The sequence below is a fragment of the Octodon degus genome, unplaced genomic scaffold, assembly GCF_000260255.1.
Source record: "Octodon degus isolate 3935 unplaced genomic scaffold, OctDeg1.0 scaffold00124, whole genome shotgun sequence".
Lineage (NCBI taxonomy): Eukaryota > Metazoa > Chordata > Mammalia > Rodentia > Octodontidae > Octodon > Octodon degus.
The window spans coordinates 7,088,924-7,115,875 of record NW_004524700.1 but is presented as its reverse complement, the minus strand read 5'-3'; the positions used below and the strand labels follow the sequence as shown (position 1 = coordinate 7,115,875).

Genomic DNA, 26,952 nt, shown 5'->3' with positions numbered 1-26,952 from the left:
ACTCTGAACTTGTCAGGCAGGCACTTATTCTATTGAGCTATCTCCCTGGCCTATGCTGATTTCTTAATTCACACACTCATGGTCTAAAATGCTCTAGTCAAGTTTGTACTACTACATTCAGTGGTCATTTCTCAATCTTCATCAGACTTGCTCTGTCAGCAGCATCTGAGTCTGGTGATTGCTTCCTCCTCAAAATACTTTCTTCTTTTGGCTTTTACTCTATATTGCATTCACACTATTTTTAACAGTGAAATGCTTTGGCATTCAAACTTCTAACACTTTGCTTTCTAATTATACTCCCTCTCTCCACAATCTCATCTTCGCAACTTTAAATTTATCTGTTCACAACTGCCTATTTCACATCTTCAGGCCACTATTCCTGGACTCCAGAGACAAACCCACTGGGCGTCCTGGGTGTCAAATAGGCACCTCAAAATTAACCTGTCCAAACAACCTCTTGAGTCCACCTCACCTTCAAAACCTGCTATTTTACAATCTTCTTTATTTCAATCATGGCAATTCTCCTTTACCAGTCACAACACTCAGCCACAATCCTTATGAGCAATCCTCATTTTTCTCATACACACTCCATCTCCAGCATAAGCATGACTATTCAATGTTCAAAATATATCCAGAATTTGATTAATTCTTATCTCTTACTACCAACTGCTACCATTCTAAGTATATTTGTCTCTCTCCTGGACCACTATGATGGCCTTAATCTTAAAATGGTCTCTCTGGTTCTACTTTCTTTTTTCTTTCTTTCAGAGCCAGGGATTGAACTGGGGCAAGTGCCTATTCTACTGAGCCATCTTCCCGGCTCTAAATGTTTTTTTTTGGTTTTGTTTTTTGGGACTGGGAACTGAACTCAGGACCTTGTGCTTGCTAGGCAAGCACTTATTCTGCTGAGCTATCTCCCCAGGCCTCTGGTTCCATTTTCCACTTCTAATCCATGAAACCTCTACTGACTCAATAAAAGCAGAACTCAGTCAACTTATACCATACTATCATTTTCTTTAATGGTTTTCACATTATTCAGAGAAAAACCAAAGTTACTTCAAAGATCAGTAATAGTCTCTGTTATTCATTTATACACACAGGTTTCATACAGTGGTCTCAAAGGCATAAAATGGCTATCTCTAGCTAGGTGTAGTGGCACATACCTATAACACCAGCTCGGGGCTGGGGCAGGAGGGTCACTGAGTTTGAGGCCAACCTAGGCTACTAAGTGAGTTCAAGGTCAACCTGAACTGGGAAGGAAATCTTATTTCAAAAAGACCAAAACAAAACAATGTAACATTCATATTATATTAGCAGTAGTCCTCATTTATGAGTCAAGAGGTACCACAGGAAAATGTAATAGGGCTGAAGCCAGGCCTTTGCACATGCTAAACACATGCTCTATCATGAGCCATGTCCCCCACCTGGCTTTTCCTCATTAATAAAATAAATTGTTGCTTTACCTTAAAATCATTGTAAAGGCAAAAAACAAATAAGATACACATATTTAAATAACATATCATGATCCTAGAATATGCCAAGTAAGCACAGATTAAGTACTGTATCTGAAAATATCTATTAAAAATACTTTAACCATTTAAAAGCCAGTACTCACAGAAATTTCAGGGTTTGAAAGCTCATATAAAAGTTTCTTGGCATCAATAACTGCTTCATATAACCTCAGATACTGTCCATCACTAGCTACAAAGCACGCACTTGGAGAGTTGCAGTATGCACCTATAATGTAGTTATAAACATTTAAAATATAATCCTTCAGTAATAATGTCAGAAATTAAAATTACTAACGTAAAAATCAGAATTCTTACCTAGACAGTAACTGGGTATAAGAGTAGGGAGCCACGCCACATTAGAAAATGCAGAAACATGAAGAGAATTAATCCGGGCAAGCTCAGACACTCCTCCAGAAAAAGACAAGGGCCCAACTGGGTCAACCCTCCAAAGAATAAGCTCACTATAAACGGCATTGGGATCCTGAAACACCATATTAATGGTGCTTTTATTTTGTTGTGTCACAGAACATTCTTCAATATTTATGGTATCATGAGGTTGCTTTTGATTATCGACATCTGGTGTCCTTAATGTGTTATGGTGTGACGTTGTCAGTAATAATGGTAATACTGAGTGGCAAGCTAAATCGTTAAGATGAAAACGATGACCACAATATCTAGATTTGTGAGAAATACTAAGAACTGTAGAAAAAGCAGATTCCTCAGCAAAACTGACCAGCCATTGATTCAGAGAACCATCCGCATGCTTTGAAATCATCATAACATTAGGAGTAAAAATACTTAATTTTAAACTATTAGATGATTTACTGTGACCAGACGAGATAAGCATTGATGTAGAACGAGTGAGGCCAGAAGGTTTTTGTTTCCCTTGCTGGATAGCCAAGTCAACATTCTTGGTACAGGCGTACATTACAATGCTTTTACAGAGAGAGTTTGCATCACCTGTAGGGAAGGCTACAGGAATTCTGGAAACAAAAGACACCTAAAATTAAGAGAGCAAGTATTAGAACATATGAAATGATACAAAGAGATACTACAAAAGAGAACTCAGACAGGAAATAACTGGAGATCATAACAATAGTACCTGTACTTGACGAAACATACCAGGCTGGTACTCATCCAGCCAATCTACATGCCACACTAGTAAAGACCCATCCATGGGATGAATACTGAAAAGCATATCTGCATTTTTACTCCATTCAGACAGAAGCACTTCAATCTGATGATCAATGGCAGCTGATGGTAATGGTGCAAAGCTTGAGTTTGGTACCATTTTGTCTCTACCCAATTCCTTCTTTTCATGATTTACTTTCAGATCATCAACACCATCATCGATTTCTATAAAGAAAAGAATTCATAAGACAAGTAAATACAATCCAGCTATTACGACAAACTAACATATAGCTTTATAAATGCACTCAACACGAAAAATGTAGGCTCATTATGGTGGTGCATGCTTCTAATCCCAGCAACCAGAAGGCTGAGAAAAGAGGATCACTGTGATTTGCAGGCCAGCTTAGGATGCTTAATAAAGACACTGTCTCAAAAAACAAACAAATAACAACAACAACAAAAAAAGAGTAGTTTTCTTATTAGTGAGAAATGGGCTGCATTCTAAAACCAACTTTATTCCAGGAATATAAGATTACTGGAGTTTAGTTCAGTATCAGCAAGTCTGTAAGACTAATCAATGTATTATTAGTAGAAAGATATTAATGTAGAATGAGTAAGTCCAGAATGTCTCTAATATTAAATTGCAAGATAGGTAAACTGGCTTCCAAACCAGTTAACTAAGAGCTATACAGCAAACTCAGGGCCCACCTGACATACACAGTAAGACCTCATCTCAAGAAATGCAATAGTAAACACACACACACACACACACATTTGTATACCAATCTACCAATCCCAGTAAAAGTGTATTATGATACCTTTAAAAAAACAAAACAAAACAATTCTTATACTTGTCAATTCTTGTTCAGGAATATAGAGTCTTCTTAAAAGAGACATTTAAAAAATCTTTTGATTGCTTATCAAATTAAAAAGCCAAGTCAAGGCCAGCCAAATGGCTCAGCAGACTAAAGCGCCTCCTTAGGCAGAGCGCAGTGGCTGGGGTTTGATCTCAGGCCTACCGTGCTGGCCCCGCCTCTGGGGTGCACTGAGACTGACTGAGACTGGTTGTAGTGGCGCGCCTGTAATCCCAGTGCTTGGGAGGCTGAAAACAGGAGTATCACTACAAGTCTGGTCTACGTAGTGAGATCCTGTACTAAATACAGAAAAATAAAGAAAAAATAAATAAATAAAAAGCCAAGTCAAGACATACAAATCTGTATCAAAAACAACAGAAAAATAAGTCAAAATGTATGAAACATTCATTCCTTTTGTTCAATGTGTGCCAAGAAAATACAAAGTAAAACATGCCATTTTCCCTTTTCAATTGGAAAGAAAGTTATACAAGGAAAAGATTCAGTGTTGAAAGGATATACAAAAGGAATATTTAGATACACTCTCAGAAAAAAAAACCTTCCTGGTGGGCAATTTGCCAGATGTTATTGATATTTAAAACCTATATACTCACTGGTAATTTCATGTGTAAGAATCTATGCTATGGAAAACATCACACAACAATGAAAAAATGTATCATTGTACCACTATCTGTATAATGAAAAAGCTATTTTAAATAATCTTAAATGTCCATCAGTGCTGGCAAGATAGCTCAGCAGGCTAAGTACCTGCTTAGGCAAGTGCAGGAACCAGGGTTCAGTCCCCAACACCACATGCCACACAGGCCTCAACTGCAGGCATGCTGAGCTGGACACCAAGACTGGGCATGGTGGTGCACACCTGCAATCCCAGCAGTGGGTAGGCTGAAAACAGGAGGATCACTGTGAGTATGAGCTGTGAAGTGAGACTGTGTATCAAATATATTAAAATAAGCATCACCACCACCATCATCATCATCATCTTAAATGTCCATCAATAGAAGAATAGTTGAAGGTTTCTCTTGGATATGAAATATTACAGATATTAAGATGGAAAATTCTCCACTGTTGGACTTAAACAAGTTGCAGGACATTATTTTTATATAAAAATAAATACCTATATTACAACTTTTAAACTTTTTTTCTGTGCACATGTTCCCATATGTGCATAAAAAAGGAATATGGAAGAGCACTCACCAAACATAACCATGTAGAATTTTTAGCCCCGTCTGTGTAGCTCTTAATGATAACATGAACTTTTTTTTAAAAACATAAACTCTTGTAATTAAAACCAGACTTTTAAAAACAAACTCATTTTTTGAGCCATTCACTTTAACAGGAATGATAAACCACATGTCACAGCTTAATATTTCCAAGTCTTTACCATATAGTCGCTACCTAGACAAGGATAGTGTAGAGCTCTTATGATTGGTGTCTAGCTGTTCCCCCAAAGATTCATGTAGTCATGGGACAGGGACTTCTGGAGTTTGTGATTAACTCATGATCCACTGGGTTATGAGGGATCCAAGGCTGGGATTATGGGTCTTTGTACTACTGGGTTTATGGGTGCTTGTACTCCCTCAGCCTGGGGCAAAGAGCCTGAATGCAATTTAAGAGAGACAGATTCTCTCTCCCTGTTGCCTTTGTTGTCTGTTTCAATTGCTGTTGTTCTGCAACCATGAACAGGATGTTCTCTGTCCTGTGCCACTCTGCCTTGGAGCCAGCCAAGTATGGACTGAACCCTCCAGTAACTGAGCTGAATAAACCTTTCCTTCCTTCATTTTGGATGCTGGGTATTTGTCCCAGCAATGAGAGAAGAGTAACTGAGAAAAGGGCTCTGTGACCATTCCATGGTAAAGCAATGAAGATATGCAGCAATTATGAGTTAAGGCTTAAAAAGTCATTCCTTTTCCTTTTCCCCTCTCTACAACAAATATAAGCTGAGTGACATGAGTTTAAGGTCCTAGGCACAATGTTTCTAAACTTCAATATACATATATATCACCTAGAAAATCTACGATATTGTAGATTTCTGCGGGGCAGATCTGTGTGAAGCCTGCAATTACATATTCCTCATAAGCCCCAGGCAAGGTGAATACTGCTAATCAACACAAAGTTATTTAAGAAGATCCTAGAGCATACAAAACCATAAGGAAGGAGAACCCTGGGTTCTTAAATCAACACATGGAGGAAATCTATTTGGAACAGGAACATTTATACAAATTATTAAATAAGATCATCTGTATTTGCATGATGTCAGTACAATTTTAGAGTTTATTTCTGAAAACAGTTTTACCCCAATAATAAAAAACATTGGTATTTGAACAAAGCCTCACAACTTTTACTCTTTTTAAAGCTTTACCTTCATCTGATTTTACATCTGCCTGGTTAGAGTCTTCTACACTGGCTTCAGAAGATGACTGTTCAAAACTTTTTCTAAGTTGCTGTATAAAGACTTCCATGGACAAAGTAAAATGTAGCTCTTTATTGTTTAACCAATGTACCACAAAAGGCCCATTCTTTTCTTCATTTTCACTTAAACTCAGAGATGTAATAGATGGAAGAAGTGGAATATCTACAAAGAAAAGATCATAAAATTAAAATTCTCACCATTCTAGCATACTATTTTCATTATTACCTATTACATATTTACCTTTTGTCTGAGAAAGTATTTTTCTATTTTTTAATTTAACAATATTTTGAGTTTTTCAACATTAATTTTGAGTGTAATTTATTTTTTTAGTGTATTTAGTACAGGGTGTACAGGGTCTCACTACACAGAGTGGACTAGTAGTGATCCTCCTGTTTATAGCCTCCCAAGTGCTGGGATCACAGGCATGCATCACCACACCCAGTTTCAACTGCCTTCTCAGCCTGCCTTGGGGGCAGGGCTGGCATAGTATGTGGTGTCTGGAATCTATTCCCGGGCCCTGCGTTCTGCCTAAGTAGGCACTGTAGTCCGCTGAGCTATCTGGCCGACCCCAGAGTAGATTTAAATTGAGAGAAAAATTCGAAGATAAGGAACAATCAAATTTGTGGTTTCATTCGTGCACCACTTCCCTGGCCCACACAATGGCAACTGGCTTTCTCCTATGAAATATTTAATTAGGTGGGAGATAAACAGTAATCAGGTAATTATACTAAGGAATGGACACATAATAAACAGCAGCTCTTAGGCTGGATACACTGTAACTCGCCCCAAACAGAAGGAATAGAAGAAAGGTATTTTTAATCTCTTTTGCTATTTATCATCATCACACAGTATTTCTCTATTGTGTCAAACAACAGGTACACTGTATGAACCTAGGTACATACACTGTATGTAGGTACACAGATAATTCATGGCATTTACCTTTTCTTTTAAAAAATGATTTTAAAAACAAGAATTATCACTGTACTTCTCATATCACTACTATCCAGAGTCCAAGAGTTAGCTTACCATGTACCTATTATGGATTTGGATACATTTTTATTGTAGTTATTATTAAACATATAAAATATGTATTTTACCTAAAACTAGGATTTTCAATAAGATACTGTTTGCGATGATTATTACTGTTGTTGGTCTTGTTATTGTTTATCTTTTTGAGACAGTGTTTCACTATGCAGTTCAGGCTGGCCTTGAACTCACAGGGATGCTCCTGCCTCAGTCTCTCTAGTGCTGGGATTACAGACACGCACCACCATGCCCATCTTGACTCTTCTTAATAGTAAGAAATATAAATATTGAGTTTAATCTACTTATAGAGGAGGTAAAATTATATATTCTTGGTTAAACAGTATAATTGAACTATATGGTGCTACCTCAGTTCATAAACTTAATTTTTAGGATTCTGGTCACAAAATTTGTTCCACATTGCAACCAAAATCATGAAATTAATTTCGCACCCAGAATCATGGTTCTTTCCATGAACTAAGTCATCACTGTACATGTTTCCTTTAGTCCTGAAAAAATTCTCATGAAGAAACATTTCTATAATCTTAGATATGCTAAAATGAAGATCTTACCTCTACCAAAATTAACAAATTTTGGCAAAAATAAAAACATACATTAGAAAACACCATCATCATTACAGTCAAAGTGAAATTCTGTATCACTTTTAATGGTTTACTGTTTTTCTTCTCTTTAAAAAATAAAAAATTAAAAAATTTTAAAAATAAATGGTAAATATCAAATTACGTATTCATACAATGTATCTATTGTTAAATTCCAGTTGAAAGAATATTAGTTTTAAACATGACTATACAGTAACAATTTTTTAACTTAAAAGGCTGATATATTCACTTATTTTATGATCTACCCACCTAAAATGTCCTACTGCGTATTATCATCAAGATTGATGTTAGCAAGTATGAAATTTAAGTTCCCTTTTTATGCAAATGGAAAGAAGGCCACAGCTATAAAGAAACTGTTCCTTCGTATATTTGATAAAATTGCTAAATAAAGAATGTTAACGTACAACTCTAATCAGTTATTAAAAGTGCTAATCCCTAATTGGTAGAAGTTAAAAAAAAATTCAACTCTTTCATATTATTATTTTGTATTTTTAGGGAAAGGTATACTACTAGATGTTCAGGGTCTCACTACTAGATCAGACTCGTAGTGATCTGCCTGTTTACAGCCTCCCAAGAGCTGGAATAACAGGCGCGTGCCACCACACCCAGTTTCAATTGCCATCTCAGTGTGCCCTGGGGGTGGGGCTGGCATGCCAGCCCTTGCACCTGCTTTCAGGTTCAACACCCCAGCCCCTGCACCTGCTTTCAGGCACTTTAATACGCTGAACTATTTGGCTGGCCCTCTCAACTCTTTCATATTAAATCGAATCTCAACCATGTTTATATTTAGTGAGGTGTAAAAACTACAATGAATTCAAGGCATATAAACAATTTATTCCGAAATAAATCTACTTTCTAAAAGAAAAGATAATGTGTAATATAACAACCATTGTTGATTTCCATTAATTTTGTTTTGTGAAATTCTGTATCACTTTTAATGGTTTGCTCTTTTTCTTCTCTTTAAAAAATAAAAAATTAAAAAATTTTAAAAATAAATGGTAAATATCAAATTATTTATTCATACAATGTATCTATTGTTAGATTCCAATTGAAAGAATATTATGAGATAAATAGTAAAGGAGAAAATTAAAAAATCATTCTTTTTTTTGTCTTCTTGAGAAAGGGTTTGGGTATGTAGTTCAGGCTACCCTTGAACTCAGTAATCTGGGTTGGCTTTGAGCTTGGGGTGATTTTCCTGCCTCAGCCTCTGAAGTGCTGGGATTATAAATGTGTGTCACCATGCCCAGCCAAGAATCTTTCTCTCTCTCTTTCTCTCTTTTTTTAATTTTAAAGAGAACAACAACAACAACAAAAATTTCAAAACAAGATAATAGGAAGGTAACAATGGTTAATACATTTAAATTAGGTACTCAGATTAGAAGATTTAGGCATTTAATTGCCCAGCCAATATTAACACAAACCTTTTTCTTCAATGAACTAATTTCAAGAGAAATTAGTAGCATAACTATCTTAATTATCATGTAATTATAATACCTCTATATTCCTTAGAACAATTATTTGATGAATGTGTATGTGCTGCATGATTGATTATATATTTCACAAGAGCAAGGTGATACCTGTTTTGATTGTTACTGTACCTCTAGTTCCTACAATAGCACAGATCCAGCATTTAATCAAAAACTTAAAAGGTTCAGACTATAATTCTTACTATTCCTATGTGTATACAAAGCACTGCCAGTGATTGAGAGGACACCTCAAGAAACCATGGGTAAGATTTTTCTAGTATCTGACTTAACAATCAACCCAAATGAAGTCAGTAATTCCTTCAGTAGACCATAAGTCTAGCTGCTCCGTATATAAGGAGGGAATAATTCTGGCTTCTGGTAGAAGCACTCTAACTTAAAAACAAACAAACAAACAAACATAAAACACCCTAAAAGCTCTTTTGCATAATATGTTACTATTCATAATGTTTACATTTCTTGTGGTAAGTTGGCACATGTATGGAATATATTTTGATTTCCTTTTATTCTCTTTTCCTTCCTTCCCTCCCTTCTTGACTCATCTCTCAATCCCCTTCTTTGTTTTTCTTTTCTTGTACACATTTGCAGTACATGATGTTTAGATTCCTGGTGTGGAGATGGTATGTGTACAAAGAAAAGGATATAAAAACTAGAACTAGAAGAACATATTCTTATGAGCTCCTCTCCAATGGCTACCCCTATTCACAGACAAGCAAATGAAACTAAATCTAAGAGCTGTACTTAAGAAATACATCATCTGGTTGAGATACAACATCCTGGTTGCTATCACAACCAGGTGTGGTAGCGCTGCCTGTTATACCAGCACTCAGGAGGCTGAGGTAGGAGGGCTGCTGTGAGTTCAAGTCCTGCTTGGGTACACAGTGAATTCAAGGCCAGCATGAACTGCATAGTGAGACACTATTGCAAAAACACACACGAGAGAGAGAGAGAGAGAGAGAGAGAGAGAGAGAGAGAGAGAGATTGATCGATCTAAAAGTATCATTCCAACAGATCAAAGGTAGGAGGAGGAACTCCTCATAAAGACCATACCAGATGCCAATATTGTTTTGATTTGTTATGTTTTCCTTAGTGACCTTCAAAAAAGAGTTTTACAGTTTTCCATACGAGAAACTATGCAAGCAGAATCCACACTGAAACTTTGGGCTCCTTTCTCAGAAAACCCTCACTTTTTTCATTAATGTGAGAATTCAAGCTTTGTTTATTCTCATAAATTGTCCTCTGTGTGTGTGTGTGTGCGTGCGCTGGTAGGGACTGAACCCAGTGCCTCATATTTGCAAGGCAATTGTTCTAACAATGAGCTACTTCCATTTTAATACTGACCTTACTCAGCAGGAACCTTCAGAATTATTCCACTGATCTTAACAGTAACTTGTATTGTAACCACTGTTGACAAACATGATGATCTTTCCCAAGCTATGTAATTTTTAATAATAATTCAGTACTAAAACATTTTGATTTATGAATTCTTATACAGCTAGAATTGTCGCCAGCCAAATAAAAGTCGTAGCTGTAGCTGTAGAGGAACCATAAGTACCATAAGTACCTCTACACTTAAAACTTTGCAGGCCACTTCTCACTTTGATGAACAAAATTCTCTTCAAGTAACTACTGGATTATACTTACTACTACTTACTACTTTGAAGAATGCAATACTATAATTTCCAGTAATATGGAAATAGAATATGCTTAACTGAAGTTTAGAAATATTCCACAGGAAACAAAAACTCATCAATAATGGTTACCTTCTAGTGAGAAGGATTAAGTGGGATAGAGGTAAAGCAGGGAATGTGTAAGTAATAAACAGAAACTCTTGGATTGGACATATTAGAACTTGCTTCTAACAGAAAAAGAAGACACTTTTTTCTTTTACCATTTAACTCCTATGATAGTCCTTCTACTGGTGTCTATCAAAAGACAACCACCACATGAGCTTTTGACTTCTAGCCCATCTTTCTTTCACCTTTTTCAACTTTTTAAAAATTGATATAGGAATCTTGCTACACAGTTGACTTGTAGTGATCCTTCTGTCTCAGCCTCCCTAGCGTTGGGATAATAGGCGTGTGCTACCACGGCCAGTTTCTGGGCCTGCAAGGTGTGTCTGGGGTTTCAGGGCTGGCACAGCATGCAAATGCAGGACCTTGGACTTCCCAGGCAGATGCTTATGCCTCCAAGCTATCTCCCCAGCCCACCTTTCACTTCTTTAGAGATACCATTTATCATGTGTAAATATTTTAAAAATTTTCTCAAGAAATATTTTGAGGTCCTACTTTCATTGCTTCAGTTGTGATTGCCAGCTTTTACATTCTCAGAAAATATTTACCAAAGTGATAAGGACTTCGATGAAATTCAAAGACAGGAAAAAAAAAAGATATTTAGAATGTTCTATCTACTAATACATATCTGATTATAGATAAAAGTTTCTTAATTATTCCAGTTACAACTTTCATATATTTCTTATCTTTTTATAAAGTGATCTGAAAGATCGAGTCAAATCCTGATGCTATATTAATACTATGAAATGATCATAAAGTACGACTTCTGTAGCATTAACCTCTTGAGTAATAGCACAAATTTCAATTTTTAAATAAATTAGTAAATCTCAATGACTTATGAGTATCTTATGCATAAACCAAATTATAGTGCCAAAAAAGGAAAAAAAAAAACCCAAAAACAAAAACAGTAACAAAAACAAATGGAAACAAGTGAACTGGATACAATAAAACTGGCAGAGTCACCTCCAATATCTGTTATATTAAAAACTAAAAGTATAGCTTATTTGTTATAAAGTCAACCTACTCAATTTCCAAAATATGTTTTGAAGGATCCTTTATTACCTGTCGCTGGGTTAATGCTGGCTGCAATGTGAAAGTGGCAGAGTGCATTGGCATGCAGTGGAGTGTTCCTGTGAACGTGATGAGGGTCCTGCTGATGAGGCAGGTAGCCCGTATGTGCAACAAGTGCCAGTGATCTCCTCCGGCCTCTACGAAAATGTCTGAGGTTTACCTGTGTGAATGAAAACAAAGTAAAACTAATGCCTACGCTGTTAAAAGTCACATGTGTGTAGTCTATATAATGGTTACTATTAGTTGCATATACGTGAAAATGCTTTTCAATACTTTTGTAAATTGTATTTAAATTCTGAAGAATAAGGTTAGAATTTAAAGTATCTGGGCTCCTCTCTTAAACGTTACAAAATACTTTACAATTTTTATCTGGTTTACTTTCTTAAACTTAGTATGCTAAAATCAGTATCATAAAATATTTATATTTAATATTCTTAAAATTAATATCATTTCCTTAAAATAAATATCAGAATACTTTAATAATTAAATGTTCACATTTTTTCAATTGTTATGATTTATGTCTAGATGTCCCTCCAAAGCGTCATGTGCTCACAGGAGGATATTTTGGGAGTAACTATGTCATGGTTATGTGATAGAAGATTAGTCCACTGATTGGTTTAGCGAAGACCTACAGTGGGTGTGGCTGGCATCAACCAACACATTTGTAGATTGCATGGAATGTAAAGGGAAAGGAGGAGGAAATCTTGCTGCCTCCTCCCTTGATGTCCTCTGCCATCCTGTTCTGCCTTGGAATCAGCTGACTATGGACTGAAATGTCTATAAACTGTGAGTTAAAATAAACCTTTCCAACTCTAACTTGTAGGTGTTGGGTACTTTGTCCCAACAATGAGAAAGTAACTATGACACTAATAATGTGTATATGAACAATGATGTCTTTATATATTGTTCTCTTTGTTTATGGCTGAATCTCTGTTATCACAAAGCATTTAATAATACTGGCAGCATATATTAGGATATTTTATGATTTACAGACCATTTTCACAGAGATCAACTCATTTGATCACATGAGGCAGACAACAAAAATATTCTCATCTTTCATATGATAAAACAGTTCATATGGAACTCTAGGTTAAGAAGGCAGAGCTAAAAGTAGAACAATTCTTTAGATTCCTACTCTAGGATTTATTTCAGATATCAGTATACACACCTATTCTGTACTGAATATACAATGCACTATGTATTTAATTATATTGAGTCATTGGGATAGTACACAAATGTGAAAAATAGTTTCTCCATCATCATACAAAGGATTCAAAGAGAAATCATTTTTAAATCACTGTTTCGAATATTAAGAAAATAATGAATAACATTACTATGTTATCTCCAATTAGTCCAAGTGTCAAAAATTTAACACTAACTAATAAAGACTCAAGTTCTGGAGGGTCTAAAAATAACTACTGATAGAACAAAACATAAAAAACAGTATGAAAAACCTCTAAATTTTAATGGGTCTACAGGTAACTACTGACAGAAGAGAATATAAAAAAAATAGTCTATCTGTATGAAAAACTAGCTCTGAGAAAATTATAAAATCCAACCTTTGCATTCTCAGATTTTAATTTGCTTTGCTATTTCAGAAAAGTATAATTATCTTTCTGGTATTATCAGTCAAGCTAAAAAAATAACTTCATAATTATAGGTAGTCACATACTTCAGAAAAAATCCTTAAGTACATTTTTTGAACAAGATAAAACTTAAAAACTTGAAAACTATTTTCCTAAGACAGATTTCTTATATTACTGTTACAAAAGATATATACAAAAGGTTTATAATCTTAAAAGAAATAACATTTAATAAAATCACTCACCTCTAGAGCATTTTGAACACGTTCTTTACTAGAAGCATTTCTCTTGAAATTATCTGTTAAATTAATTTGTTCAGGCCAATGGTTGCAGTCACCTCCATACAGCAAAAAGTCATTTGGCAAAAATGTCTCTACCCAAAGACGGCACACATTATCTTTGCAGCAAGTCAATAGTACATTACATACAGAAGCCCTAAGAAATAGTTTGGAAGAATATAAATTTTATACAGTATCACAGACATTCTAGAATGATTATAAATATTTAAATGTACACAACAAAGGTAATAATGAAAAAAATGTCATTATATAGAAATAGCATTGTAGTAAATGTCTGCCAGCTTATTTTTCTGCCCCATAATAGTAGCTCTTGTTTCAATAATCTAAGATTTTTCTCATATCTAAAGAAAAACAGACTAAGATTAGGCCATAATTCCTTAGTTGAGTAGCAAGAAAAAACTACATCTAATAAAATTTTCTCACTGAGTAGATGGCTATTGTTTGACTTATTTCAGAGTGCTTCATTTTTACATGCAATAAAGGTATCTACACCTTACTAAATAAAAAACCACAATTATCATTTAGGATACTTATTTGCTCCTTACCTACCTATGCCCAATGCACTACAGTGCAAGAAAATTCATGTTAAAACTAGCACAAATTGAGAGCGCCTTTCCTTAGCCACCCTTGACATACAGCTCATGTATTTCTTGTATACTTCTCAAAATGAAAGTTAAAAATCAATTACATATATTAATAAATCAATAAACATCTATAGTTCTAAGGCTGGAATCCTTAATAACAAAAATTACCTTGTATCTCATAACTTAGTTTAGAGAAGTCACAGTATCCTATAGTAGGCACTTGTTCTAAAAATCTGATTAAAAATGAATAATTAGCAAAAGGTTTTATGAGGTAACCCAACAAGTAAAAGCAAAAAGAAATCAATGGAGATGTAGCTTCGTGGGAGACCACTTGCCTAGCATATGTAAGGTTCTCAGTTTGATCCTTAGCACTGGAAAACAAAACAAAACAAAACAAAACCCATAGCAAAATCAAACACTGTATTAGTTATTAAACATTATCTATCCAATAATAATAATAAAACAGCTGTGACTACAAAAACATGGCTATAATTCTAGGATACTGGAAGGCTGAGGCTGGAGGGATGTAAATTTAAGTTCAGCCTTGTCAACTTAGCAAGATTTGCCTCAAAACAAAAAAGGGCTAGGGATATAACTCAGTGCTAAGGTCCTGAGTCTAATGCTTAGAAACAACAACAAAAGGTAGCACACAACAAGAGGGAATAGCATGTTTTGTCTGGCTGCTCTTCCCTCATCCATTCTCTCATCTGCCTACTTCTGCCCTCTCCCCATCTTTCTATCTGTTTCCACAGCCTTTCTCTTATTTCTACCCCTTCTCTGGTCTTCTTTCCTCTTTCCTCTCTCAACATTCTATCGTGTCAGCCTCTCCAGCTCACCTTTCGTTTCTACTTCCTTCCTCTTGTCCCTCATCTCTTCCTTCATAGCACCCCTCTCTTTTCTTTCCTTCCCTTTCTCTATTCCTCCCCATTCTGAAATCTCTCCCTATTTTCTCTCATCTTATATGAGGCTCCCTTCCTTATATAGATATAGATATAGATATAGATATAGATATAGATATATAGATATGTAGATATATATATAGATATATATGCATACACATAGACTACTGCCATGAAATTAAAATCAAACAAATAGAAACAGAAGAAAATTTATTAAATGGCAGTACAAAAAGTTCAAGGTTCACATTGCCAAAGAGTAACTGGAAGAATGGAAAACTTTATAAGAGAACATTAAAAAGGAGTGGCTAAAAGGCCAAATATCAAATAAAGAAGCATAAGAACTTCTGAAAAGCAACAAAGCAGGTAAGCAAAGTCACAACTAAGGAGCACAGAGAGGGTTATGGCTTTGAAGGGTAAGAGGACACAAGTGGGTCTCCTTAACATATCTTATATTTAATGCAAACAACTGGTAAGTAATATACAAAAGACTTAGATGTACTACTCTGATCAGTATATCTGAGGCATTATCTTTCTCATCAAGCTACCCTATCTTCCCTTCAACAGCATATCATATTGATATATAGCTCTCCCCTCCAAAAGAAACACAAAAAGATGTAACATATAGAAAGCAACTACTGTCTATGAAGGATAAGGTCTCAATACTTGCCCCATCTTGATTAACAACAGGTTCAGAAAAGCTTAGTAAGTAGCTGGTTTTTAAATAATATAAATCCAAAACTAAACTTCTAGGGAGTTCAAGATTTTGTATGTGGGCCAGGGGGATAGCTTTTATTGGTTGCATGTTCAGTATATTTCAATATTAGTAGAACTTAGCATGAGTGAAGCACTGGATTCAATCCCCAGCACCACAAAAGGAAAAGAAAAATGCTAGTTCTACACATCACAGAATATATGCTGCAGAATTTACAAACATGAGCATAGCAAGGAGGAGGAAGATTAGGAGGAGGTGAAGGATGAGAAAGAGGGAGAAGAGGAAGAGGGGATCAGCAAAGAGCAGGGAAGGAGAAAAAAAATAGAATGCATTTTTGTTATTAGTAGGTGTGGAGGACCACCTGAGCAGCTCTCCTTGAAAGAAAGGCAATCGTCTCCATTTTGGCTGAGCCTGACCCTATTTCCTTGTATTCATATGTAGAAGGCTGGCTAGAATTTTTCCTTATCAATCTTCAATTGAATTTAAGCAATGCATATTGGTCTAGCTGAGGTGCTGAGGTGCCAGTGGTAGTCTCTGAAGATGACATGCCTGTTTCCCTGATAACCCCCACCTGCTGCTCTTTAGTATGAGTCGGTGGAGACAGGACGGAAGAGCCAATCCATGCTGTCAGCTGGGATTGAGCCTTGAGACAAAGGCCATGACTTCCTGGGGCTTGAAAGATTACACATCAGAGCTAAAACACTGGACCCTAAACCATTAGATACTATCTCAATAATACAATACAAATTACTCTTTCTGCATATCCTTCTGTCTGCACATGGTAGAGGTAAGTGCAGACCTTCTACCTGGCTAAGCTCATGGCACGTATGTACTTCCCACCACTCTCAGCCCCTTATCCTCAAGCCACTCCCCTTTTCACAAATGAATAAAAGCTGGGTTCCTTTCTGAGTAAGGGACTTTCTTCTGCATAGCCATCTTTATGCTGGACTTAGGACCCCTTAGCTCCCCAACAAATATGAATATGCTTTATTGTCCTTATTCTCCCTGTGGGTTGCACTGCAAGTAGTAGATTGGAATTAACTTGATGGGATTCTGGTAACTTATTCTTGGGATTACAAATATAAACTTCCTGGACCAAGACATGGACCAGGAAGGGCTCTCTACAAGTAGGGAACCCTAAATGTCTAGTTCAAGGCATCTGCTTCTGCTTTCACTATAAGTTCTGCCATCATCGAGGGATCTATGTCATTGTCCCTCTCAACAGATATAATACTTCATAGCCTTTTTTTTTGCCAATTTAAGTACTTTTATTGAAGACATTGCATTTTCACTTATAGTACAGTACTTAAAGTACAATGCTATGTTTCCCTGTGTACATTTTCCATTATTCAAGTATTGAGAATGCCCAGTACTTTACTATAACAGCTCAACTTTAATAACTGCCACAGAATTCACTACAAATTTAAGTCCTTCAATTTTATTAGTTGTGAAAGAATGCTATATTTCTATTTAGGGTTAGCTTAATCAACCTCTTCAATAGTGGGCCCAAGGAAGCACCACCAGAGAGAGGAGCTCCTCCACTAGGGAAGCCCCAGGCATCCCTCTGGCCTGCCACCTGCCCTCTGAGACAGCTTGGTGATGATGGGACTGCAGACTTTCTTCAGCTCCTTCTGCTTAAGTTCAAATTCTTCTTTCTCCGCAGTTTGACTCTTATCCAGCCAGTTGATGATTTCATTACATTTGTCAAGAATCTTCTGTTTATTGTCCTCATTAATCTTGCCTTTAAGTTTCTCATCTTCAACAGTTGCTTTCATATTGAAAGCGTAGGAATCCAATGAATTCTTGGAGGACACTTTGTCCCTTTGCTTCTCATCTTCAGCTTTGTACTTTTCTGCTTCCTGGAACATATGCTCTATGTCCTCCTTGCTCAAACGGCCCTTATCATTAGTGATGGTAATCTTCTCTTTTCCTGTACTTTTATTGACTGCAGAAACATTGAGGATGCCAATGGCATCAATATCAAAAGTTACTTCAATCTGAGGAACACCACAGGGTTCAGGAAGTATGCCTGTGAGTTCAAACTTGTCAAGCAGGTTGTTATCCTTGGTCGTGGGTCACTCACCTTTGTATACCTGAATGAGCATGCCAGGCTGGTTGTCTGAGTAGGTAGTGAAGGTCTGAGTCTGCTTGGTGGAAATGGTGGTATTATGCTTGATGAGGACTGTCATGACACCACCAGCAGTTTCAATACCAAGAGAAAGAGGAGTGACAGCCAACAGTAGCAAATCTTAGACATTTTCAGACTTGTCTTCAGATAAAATGCCTGAACAGTTGCACCATAAGCAACAGCCTCATCAGAACTGATGCTCTTATTTAATTCTTTTCCATTGAAGAAGTCTTGCAGAAGCTTCTGGATCTTGGGGATACGGGTAGAATCACCCACCAGGACAATGAGATGTGTCTAGTTTAGCATCTCAAAGAGCCTTTTCCACAGGGTCCAGAGTGCCAAGAACAGATCAGCATTCAACTCTTCAAACTGAGCATGAGTAATGGAGATGAAGAAGTAGATTCCTTCATAGACGGAATCAATCTCAGTACTGGCATGGGTGCTAGAAAAGAGGGTTCTCTTAGCTCGCTTACATGCAGTACAAAGATGAAGGACAGCTCTTTCATTTTCACTGATGTCCTTCTTGTGCTTGTGCTAGAATTCAACAATAAAATGATTGACCATTCAATTGTCAAAATCTTTTCCACCTAAGTGGGTAACTCCAGCTGTAGATTTCACTTCAAAGACTTAATCTTCAATAGTGAGGATTGACACCTCAAAAGTGCCACCTCCTAAATAAAAAAATCAGCACATTTCTTTTTTTTTTAATTTTTTTTAATTTTTTTTTTATTTATTAGAGAGAGAGAGAGAGAGAGAGAGAGAGAGAGAGAGAGAGAGATTGAGGCCAGCTCAGCCCACCAGGGGGCGGGCTGGCTGGAATGTGGTGCTGGGGGATTGAACCGTGGTCCCTGTGCTTCGCTGAACTTGTTCTAAGTAGGTGCTTTAGACCACTGAGCCATCTCTCCAGCCCCAATCAGCACATTTCTTTCAGCTCCAATCTTTTTGTCTAAGCCATAATCAATAGCAGCAGCTGTTGGTTCGCTGATAATTCTAAGTACATTAAGATCAGCAACAGTTCCAGCCTCTTTTGTTGCCTGATGCTGAGTCATTAAAGTAAATTGGTACAATGACCACAGCATTGATAACAGTCTACCCTAAATAAACTTCTGCAATTTCCTTCATCTTTGTCAGCAACATAGGAGACACCTCCTCTGGGTAGAAGTTCTTTGTCTCTCCTTTGTATTCAACTTGAACCTTGGGCATGCCTATATCATTCACCAACATGAAGGCCAGTGCTTCATATTAGACTGGACCACAGCATCATCAAATCTATATCCATTTAGATGCTTAGCATCAAAAAACTGTGTTGGTGGGGTTCATAGCCATTTGATTTTTGGCAGCATCTCCAATCAGTTGTTCGGTGTCAGTGAAAGCGACATAGCTTGCGGTGATTTGATTTTCATTGCATTGAATAACCACTGGCAATTATCTACACTTTTCTGTGCTGGAAGAAACCTACACAGGAGTAGGTGGTGCCAGGATCAATGCCAACTGCAGGCCCCTTCAACATGGTTGCTTGCATATAGGCCTGGCTGTGCTAGCAAAGATGGCACACAAGAAGCCCCTCACCTACTGGCATGTTCAATCCATAGCCTCTTTTTCAGTATTTTAGTAGTCAGAGCATCAGAAGATGAAAACATCTGCCTGTATCAGAAGAAATTAGCCTCTGAAATGATGTAATCTTCACATAGGTTTAAAAAGGCTTACTATGTATAATGGCATGTGGAGCCATTCATATATTTTAAAGCCACAGTAAACAAATACCATGAGCTCATTATATTTTAAATACAATTTTATGTATGTAGACAGTGTTTCAGAGAGAGGTAACTAGAGCAACTGCAGTTAAGTAAGACTGGTTAAGGCTGTTAACTGTTATAGATTGTCTAGGCTGTGCTCCTTAGCTCAACTACTGACATATTTTCCTAAGAGCAGAACCATTACTTTTCTTACAGCATTACTCCTCTAGCTATACCTTTTTTTAGACAGAGGGCTGGCATAGGAATTGTAGCTACTACACGATAGCTCATGTCTAGGTATAATCTATTGATCAAGAAGAGCAAAAGTATAGTCAACAAATTATGTATACAGACCACAATAGGATGTCTTGGGTAATAATATTCATGGAATAGTGAAACAATAAAAGAAAAACTTTGACAGAGGAGCCAAACTGACAATTGTCATGTGGCATAAAAAGTGATTTCTAACTACTTAATAGGTCTCCACAGTTAACATGAGCATAGGCAAAACTTCAATGGGATATTGTCTTTCAAGACTATAAGAAAGCAAGCAAATATTGTGAGTCTGTATGTATGTGTGTGTTTATGGATTAAACTAGTATTTAATTCACAGCAGAATAATCTAAGTGGTAACATACTTTATTTTCCTCAAAGGTAATATAAATGCTTGAAAACTCATACTTAATAAAGCTCTTTTAAAAAGGAAAGCAGTGAGGTCTGGGAAGACAGTTCCGTGGCTTAAGCATCTGCCCGGCAAGTGCAAGGTCCTGAGTTCAATCCCAGGTAACACACACACACACACACACACACACACACACACACACACAAATGTAAACCAGTGAGACAACTAGAAGAAACAAAATCAGGAAGTAAAATGTGAAGAATTCCACACAGACAACAGTTTGTAGAATAAGAAACAAAACAATAGACACAAATCAAGAAAGTAGAAAAAACACAAACAACTTTGTAACTTAAAGACATCTGATATGGAGGCAAATTATCTCAGCTCAAACTTTCTTCATGCCTCTCATACTGAGCAGCAATCACACTTGATTTAGAGATGTGCAGGCCAGGGACTCACTAACAGTACTATAATCTTTATAGGATCAGAAGTCCTACAGCATAGCTATGGTCTCAAAAGTTAGAAAAGCAGTCAAAAATCACATAAATGATGTCCACGTAACACATGGGAAAAAATAACCAATCCACTGACCTAGGCATATATTTGCTTGTTTTACGCCAGGAAAATCCATTTACAGCTCGAGGATGGGCCAAATATACAAATGAAAAGTCAATTTCTCCTTGGGATTGTTTGTCTGAATTTGTATCGGGAGTGGTAACAGCTGTCCGCCAGTTTTCTACATTATACCACACCTTTAAAAGACAGTCATCCTAAAGAAAAAAGGTAGAAAAATTAAACTGAAAACGAAATTAAACTGAAAGTTAATTTAAACAGTCAAACTAAGATTTTTTCTCTCTCAAAAGTGCCATGAATTTAGAGATAGCAGGATTGGTTAGCCAGAGAAAATAAGAAAAGCTCTGATTGTTACAATTTTCAGTCAGTATTCCTTAACTGTACTTTTGAGAATTGAAGTATATAAATGTTTCTACTGTATTTCAGAACAGTGTTACTAAATACCATATACTTTAGGAAACACTGAAAGATGAAATTTAAGAACTCTCTTCCCTAAAACCAAATATCAAATAAGAAAGCAGAACCACCAGCAAAAATACAGAGGCTAACACTTATTGAGCAAAAAGACACATGTATTTCATGGATTATCGAAAAACTTTTCAAAGAAAATGTTAACAATGACGACTAGTAAGTAACTTAATATTACATAAAGCATTCTAATCAAATTTGTGCCTAATTTGGGAAATAAGGGAAGGACAAGGGAGACTAAAATGTGGTAAGTGTTGCTTTTAATATAAAATTAATTTCTACTATAAAATTAATCAGAATAAAATTTGACTTCTCTCCTAAAAAAAATTGCACATTCAGTTTGCAGAATTCTTTGAGCCATGAAAACTCTCAAAACACTATTATTCGATGAACTGTGTGGTATACTAATGATTAAAAATAAATCAAGAAAATACAGTTCTGAAATCAACAGGTGATAACTAGGTACAGATACATGCACTAAAAGAATGGTTACCACGGTCCCTTTATAAAGCCTATAACCTTACATTTTAAATAAAGTCTAATACACATATCAACTAAAAAATAATACAAATAGAAGCTATAATTTATTATCCACTGCATACAAGGAACTATGCTACTCACTTTATACAGATTCTCTAAATTAATCCTATGATTAGTAATTTGTGAAGTAGGTGTTGTTATCCTCATTTTACCCAAGAAAAAGGCTTAAAAAGATAAAGTTGGCTAAGATGGAAACGCTGGTAAACTATAGATTTATGTAAATCTAAGCTGTTTCAATCAGACCATACTGTCGCTTAATATGATTATATCCTATCTTTTGCTATTTAATATTTTAATTGCAAATAAGATATCCAAGATAAATAAAATGTCACCTAATATCCATAAAGTTTCAAAATGAAGTGTGATTACACAATTTCACAATACCATGTCCACAATTTACCTTCCCAGCAGTGGCAAAAAATTCTCCATCTGGTGAAAATTTCATCAAATGGACTTGGGAAGCAGTTCTGTAAATTAAAGAGGTAAGATATAGTTTGCAAAAAAACTAAACAAAATATGAAATATTCTCAAAATCATACTCTAGCAACTACTTCAGATATAAAGATTTTTAACAACATACATACACATGATTGACTGATTACAGTAGTGGGGACTGCACCAGGCTGTCATACTGAGCTTCTTCCTCAGTCTGTGTTTCTTTTCCTTTCTTTTTTTTCCTCTTTTCTCTCTTTTTTTTCTTCTATCTCTGTTTTCCCTTCCCTTCTCTTCCCTCTATCCTGCCTTCCCTTTCTGTTCCTTTCCCTTTCCTCCCCTCCCCTTCCATTCTGACATCCTGTTATACTAGTTTACTAGATTATCACTGGTCTCTCACTATCTATTCAATGCAATATTACAAGCATTTTTTTTTTTTTAATTTGATGCAAGGTCTCACTACTCAGCTCAGATCCAGTGATCTTCCTGTTTTCTGCCTTCCCAGTGCAAGAATTACAGGCTTAGGCCACCACGCCCGGTCTCAGTAGCCTGCTCTGTGCACCTGGGGCAGGGCCAACATAGCAATGTGGTGCCAGGCATCAAGCCCTGATCCCTGCACTGTCCTAAGTAGGTGCTTAGTCCACTGAGCTATCTCATTGGCCTATTACAAAAATTTTTATAGCAATTTGGAACACAATAAGCACTTAATAAATATCTGCTAAATTAACATAATCAGGAATTACTATCTGAAGGGCATGAAAAAATTAAGCTTACTGATTCATACTTCCAAACTGTGTCATAGAAATGAAATACCAATTCCATTCACTTATTGATAATCATAAAATACCTGTTTTTCCAAATAGTCATTATTCCTTTTGGACATTTTCATTTCCATTTCAAGTTAGGTCAGTTAATACTTAATCAGATATACATACTACACCGTTTTAAATTTTTGCCCAAATACTGCAAAAAATAATAATTTGTAAAATGTTCTCTTCCCTGTACTTTTCTAATCAGTTTTTAACCATAACTTTTTAAAATGCATTAACCTCTAAATTGCATATTTCCTTCACGTTTTTCTCCCTTGCTGTTTTTTGTCTTACAGAAATACTGTAGTGATACAATCAAAGCACTTTTTTTTTTTTTTTTTTTTAAGACAGTACTTCACCACATTACGCAAATTGTTCTGGAACTCCTGAGCAAAATACCTACCAACTCAGCCTTCCAAATGGCTGAGACTACAGATTGGTGCAACTACAGCTGGTTGGTAAAATTATTAATTTTTCCCTTCCTTTCACTTTCTAGTTTTAGTGTTATATCTAGAAAGTCTTTCTTTTCCCTTTTTTAAAAAAATTTTAGGGAAGGGTCTACAGAGTATTCAGGTTCTCAGTACTACATCGAATTCGTAGTGATCTGCCTATTTAGAGCCTCCCAAGAGCTAGGATTACAGGCACACACCACCATACCTAGTCTCAATGGCCATCTCAGTGCACCCTAGGGGCAGAGCTAGCATAGCAGGCCTGGGGATTGAACTCCTGGCCCTTGCACCTGGTTGCAGGCACTTTAATCCGCTAGAAAGTCTTTCTCTAGCTCTCAAGCACAATATTTTGCCCAACAATAGAACATAATTACAAATATAAGCCAAATATATCATTTAAACTTCCTACTAGTAAGCTACATGTGATGGCACATGCATGTAATTTCAACTGCTTGTAATGCTGAGACAGGAAGATCCCAACTTTGGGATCAGTTTGGGCAACTTAGAAAGACTGCTACAAAACAAAATTTTTAGAAGGCAGGGGATTTACCTCTTTGGTACAGAACTTGGCTAGCTTGTGAATGCCCCTGGTTTGACCCTCACTAAAGGAGGGAAAAAGAAAACCTATCAGCCATATTAAAAAAGAAAACAAGAACAGGTGAAATTAATTATATGTTACTTAACCTAATATGCAAATAATACTATCAGTTCAACATGTAATGAATAAAAAATCTGTTATGGATAGTTTATATTATTAAAGGCTAAGTTTTTGAAATCTAGTGTTTACTTATTACACACTGTATATGTAATAAGATATTTTGAATTCTTTTTTTGTGTGTGTGCTGAGTTTTTGAAATCCAGAATTTTCTAGCACATCCAACTGGGACTAACCACATTTCAAGGGCTAAGTAGCAAAGTAAGAGCCTATAATACTGGCTACTGAAGCTGTAAAACAGAGAAGTTTACCTATATTTTCTCCAATATTTCTGCTTCACTGTACAGAAATTCAGTATATTCCTCCATCTGACACTTTGACACCAAGTACAAAAGAGACTTTAACTCACTTTCCCTTCCCTAAAGTTAGTTAATTATGCTGCTTTCTACACTGAGCACCTAAGTACTACTGGGTTTAAACCTAGATCCTCATGTCTGTTTCTATATTAGCAATAAACTGTTTGATCAATTACAGCTTCATTGTATACTTTCATTTTATTTTCTTTCATAGTTTCCCTGGTTTTCCCACTTTATTCTTTCAAATAAAATTAAGAATTATCCCAATTAAGAATTCCAGTAAAACTCTCACAAAAATTATGAGAATATACAAATTAATATGGGAAAAACAAACTTCATAATACAAGTCATTTAAATGCAAAAAAGTATCTTTCTTGTATAATTAAGTAATATCATTTAATGATCTTCACATCTTTTTTAAAGAAATAATAACGAGAAAGAAAAAAAAACTTTAATCATTAAATGCTCCTTTCAAAAGATCAGCAGAGATCATCAGTACAATTATCCAAAATATCCTGCATATATGCATAAATATATCTTTTTTTAAAGTAACTTTGTTGAGAAACACATAGCAATGAGACAGTTTCAAAACCAATTAGTAGGACAGTTTCAATAATTAATACATTGCATACTGTTGTCTTCTTAGTTTTTATTCATAGTACAAGATGCAGATATGATATCCTGTCCACAAACACTATTAGAACAACTCTTTCTATTCATTGAATTAAGAGAAAGTAGCTGTATATCTATCCTATTTTCAATATACAGATACAAAATGTCCTTCATTTGTATTCCAAAAATAGGGAATGCTTCATGAATTTGCGTGTCACCCCTGTGCAGGGGCCATGCTAATCTTCTCTGTGTCGTTTCAATTTTAGTATATGTGCTGCTGAAATGAGCAATGATCTTCTCATCTTATATATTCCTTATATAAGACATTTGGAATATGAAAAATAGTGAATTCTTGGTGTAAGAAAGGTGTCATACACAAAAAGAAATCAGTATTGGTGTGACTTGACAAGTTAAAATGCATTTATAATCCAATTAAACCACAAAGAACAAGTATATCAGTTTAATCTCCTAATTAATTGCTTACTTGCAATGCCAAATGCATTTCCAATCTCCAAAGTTAAGATCTGTTTTATCTAAATGTTCATCTTCTTTTGGCTTCTTTAAATTAGTATTAGACCAGAGTTGCAAACAACTTGAACCAGTTAAAAGACGACTACCTGAGAGAAGGAAAAAAAAATTCACTATTTGTTATTTAGGTATTTAACATTGAGTTAAACTACAGGTTTAAGAATTTCACATAATACTATAAAAGCAATACAACTTATAAAAAGATGGACAAAAAGATTATTTGGTGAAGAGGAAGAATTACATGGGTTAATTTTGTTGAAACAGTCTGGAAAAAGAGAGGAATAGATCTTTCGATCTCTCAATTCAACAAACATTTAATGAGTATCTTCTTTTTACCACACACTGCACTAAGTAAGCACTGGATATATACTGACAAATAAAGTACTGCCTTTTTTCATGAGTTCACATTCCAGTAGAGAGAAAAACATGGGAACATTACAATTCACTATAAAAGTGTCACAAACATGATAGAAAGGTGTGCGAAGTATTAGGGAGGCAAAACTATGTGTGTCTGTAGTAGAAGTATCAGGGAAAATCAGGACCTGCAACCTGGTACTTAGGGGATTAAGAGTAGGAAAGGAGAGGAGAAAGGAGACAGGCATTTCAGATATAGCACCTAACACAAAAGCATGAAGGTACACAACCTCAATTCCTCAAAGCTGCCTTTTAATCTTGGGCAGTTAAGGACTAAGGTAGTATAAAAGGAAATGAGGTTGCAAAAATTGGCAGGATGAGATTAAGAAGCATTTTTTCAGATTCATAAGGAGTCTGAGCTTTATTATAGGGAGTTAGAAGTGAAAAGTTTTGAAGAAAGAAGAGGAAGTTTATAACTGTATCTGTGTTTCACAACAAGGGCTATAAACAGTGCCATCAACAGACGGACTTGAAAAAGCCTATGACCCTCTCTCCACTGAGACAGTATTCTAAAATAATATTATAAAAGTACACTTCTCGGGGCTGGAGAGATGGCTCAGTGGTCTAAAGCACCTACTTGGAACAAGCTTAGCAAAAGCATCGGGGACCGCGGTTCGATCCCCCAGCACCACATGCCA

General features: G+C 35.9%; 1 protein-coding gene and 1 non-coding gene across 2 annotated transcripts in view; both read right to left on the bottom strand.

The window, feature by feature from the left end:
* Dmxl1 (Dmx like 1) overlaps positions 1-26,952 on the bottom strand; it is a 206,533-nt gene that overhangs the window by 136,925 nt on the left and 42,656 nt on the right. Inside the window, exons 5-13 of the mRNA XM_012516760.2 lie at positions 25,857-25,989; positions 22,460-22,526; positions 21,070-21,248; positions 13,744-13,933; positions 11,907-12,075; positions 5,874-6,086; positions 2,614-2,867; positions 1,827-2,511; positions 1,616-1,737 (exon numbers count right to left, since the gene is read on the bottom strand). Coding sequence (XP_012372214.1) covers positions 1,616-1,737; positions 1,827-2,511; positions 2,614-2,867; positions 5,874-6,086; positions 11,907-12,075; positions 13,744-13,933; positions 21,070-21,248; positions 22,460-22,526; positions 25,857-25,989 — 2,012 coding nt within the window. The remainder of the gene's footprint in view (positions 1-1,615; positions 1,738-1,826; positions 2,512-2,613; positions 2,868-5,873; positions 6,087-11,906; positions 12,076-13,743; positions 13,934-21,069; positions 21,249-22,459; positions 22,527-25,856; positions 25,990-26,952) is intronic.
* Positions 25,556-25,662, bottom strand: LOC111812450. Its single transcript, XR_002817955.1, has one exon. It is a non-coding gene; the product is annotated as a U6 spliceosomal RNA (small nuclear RNA).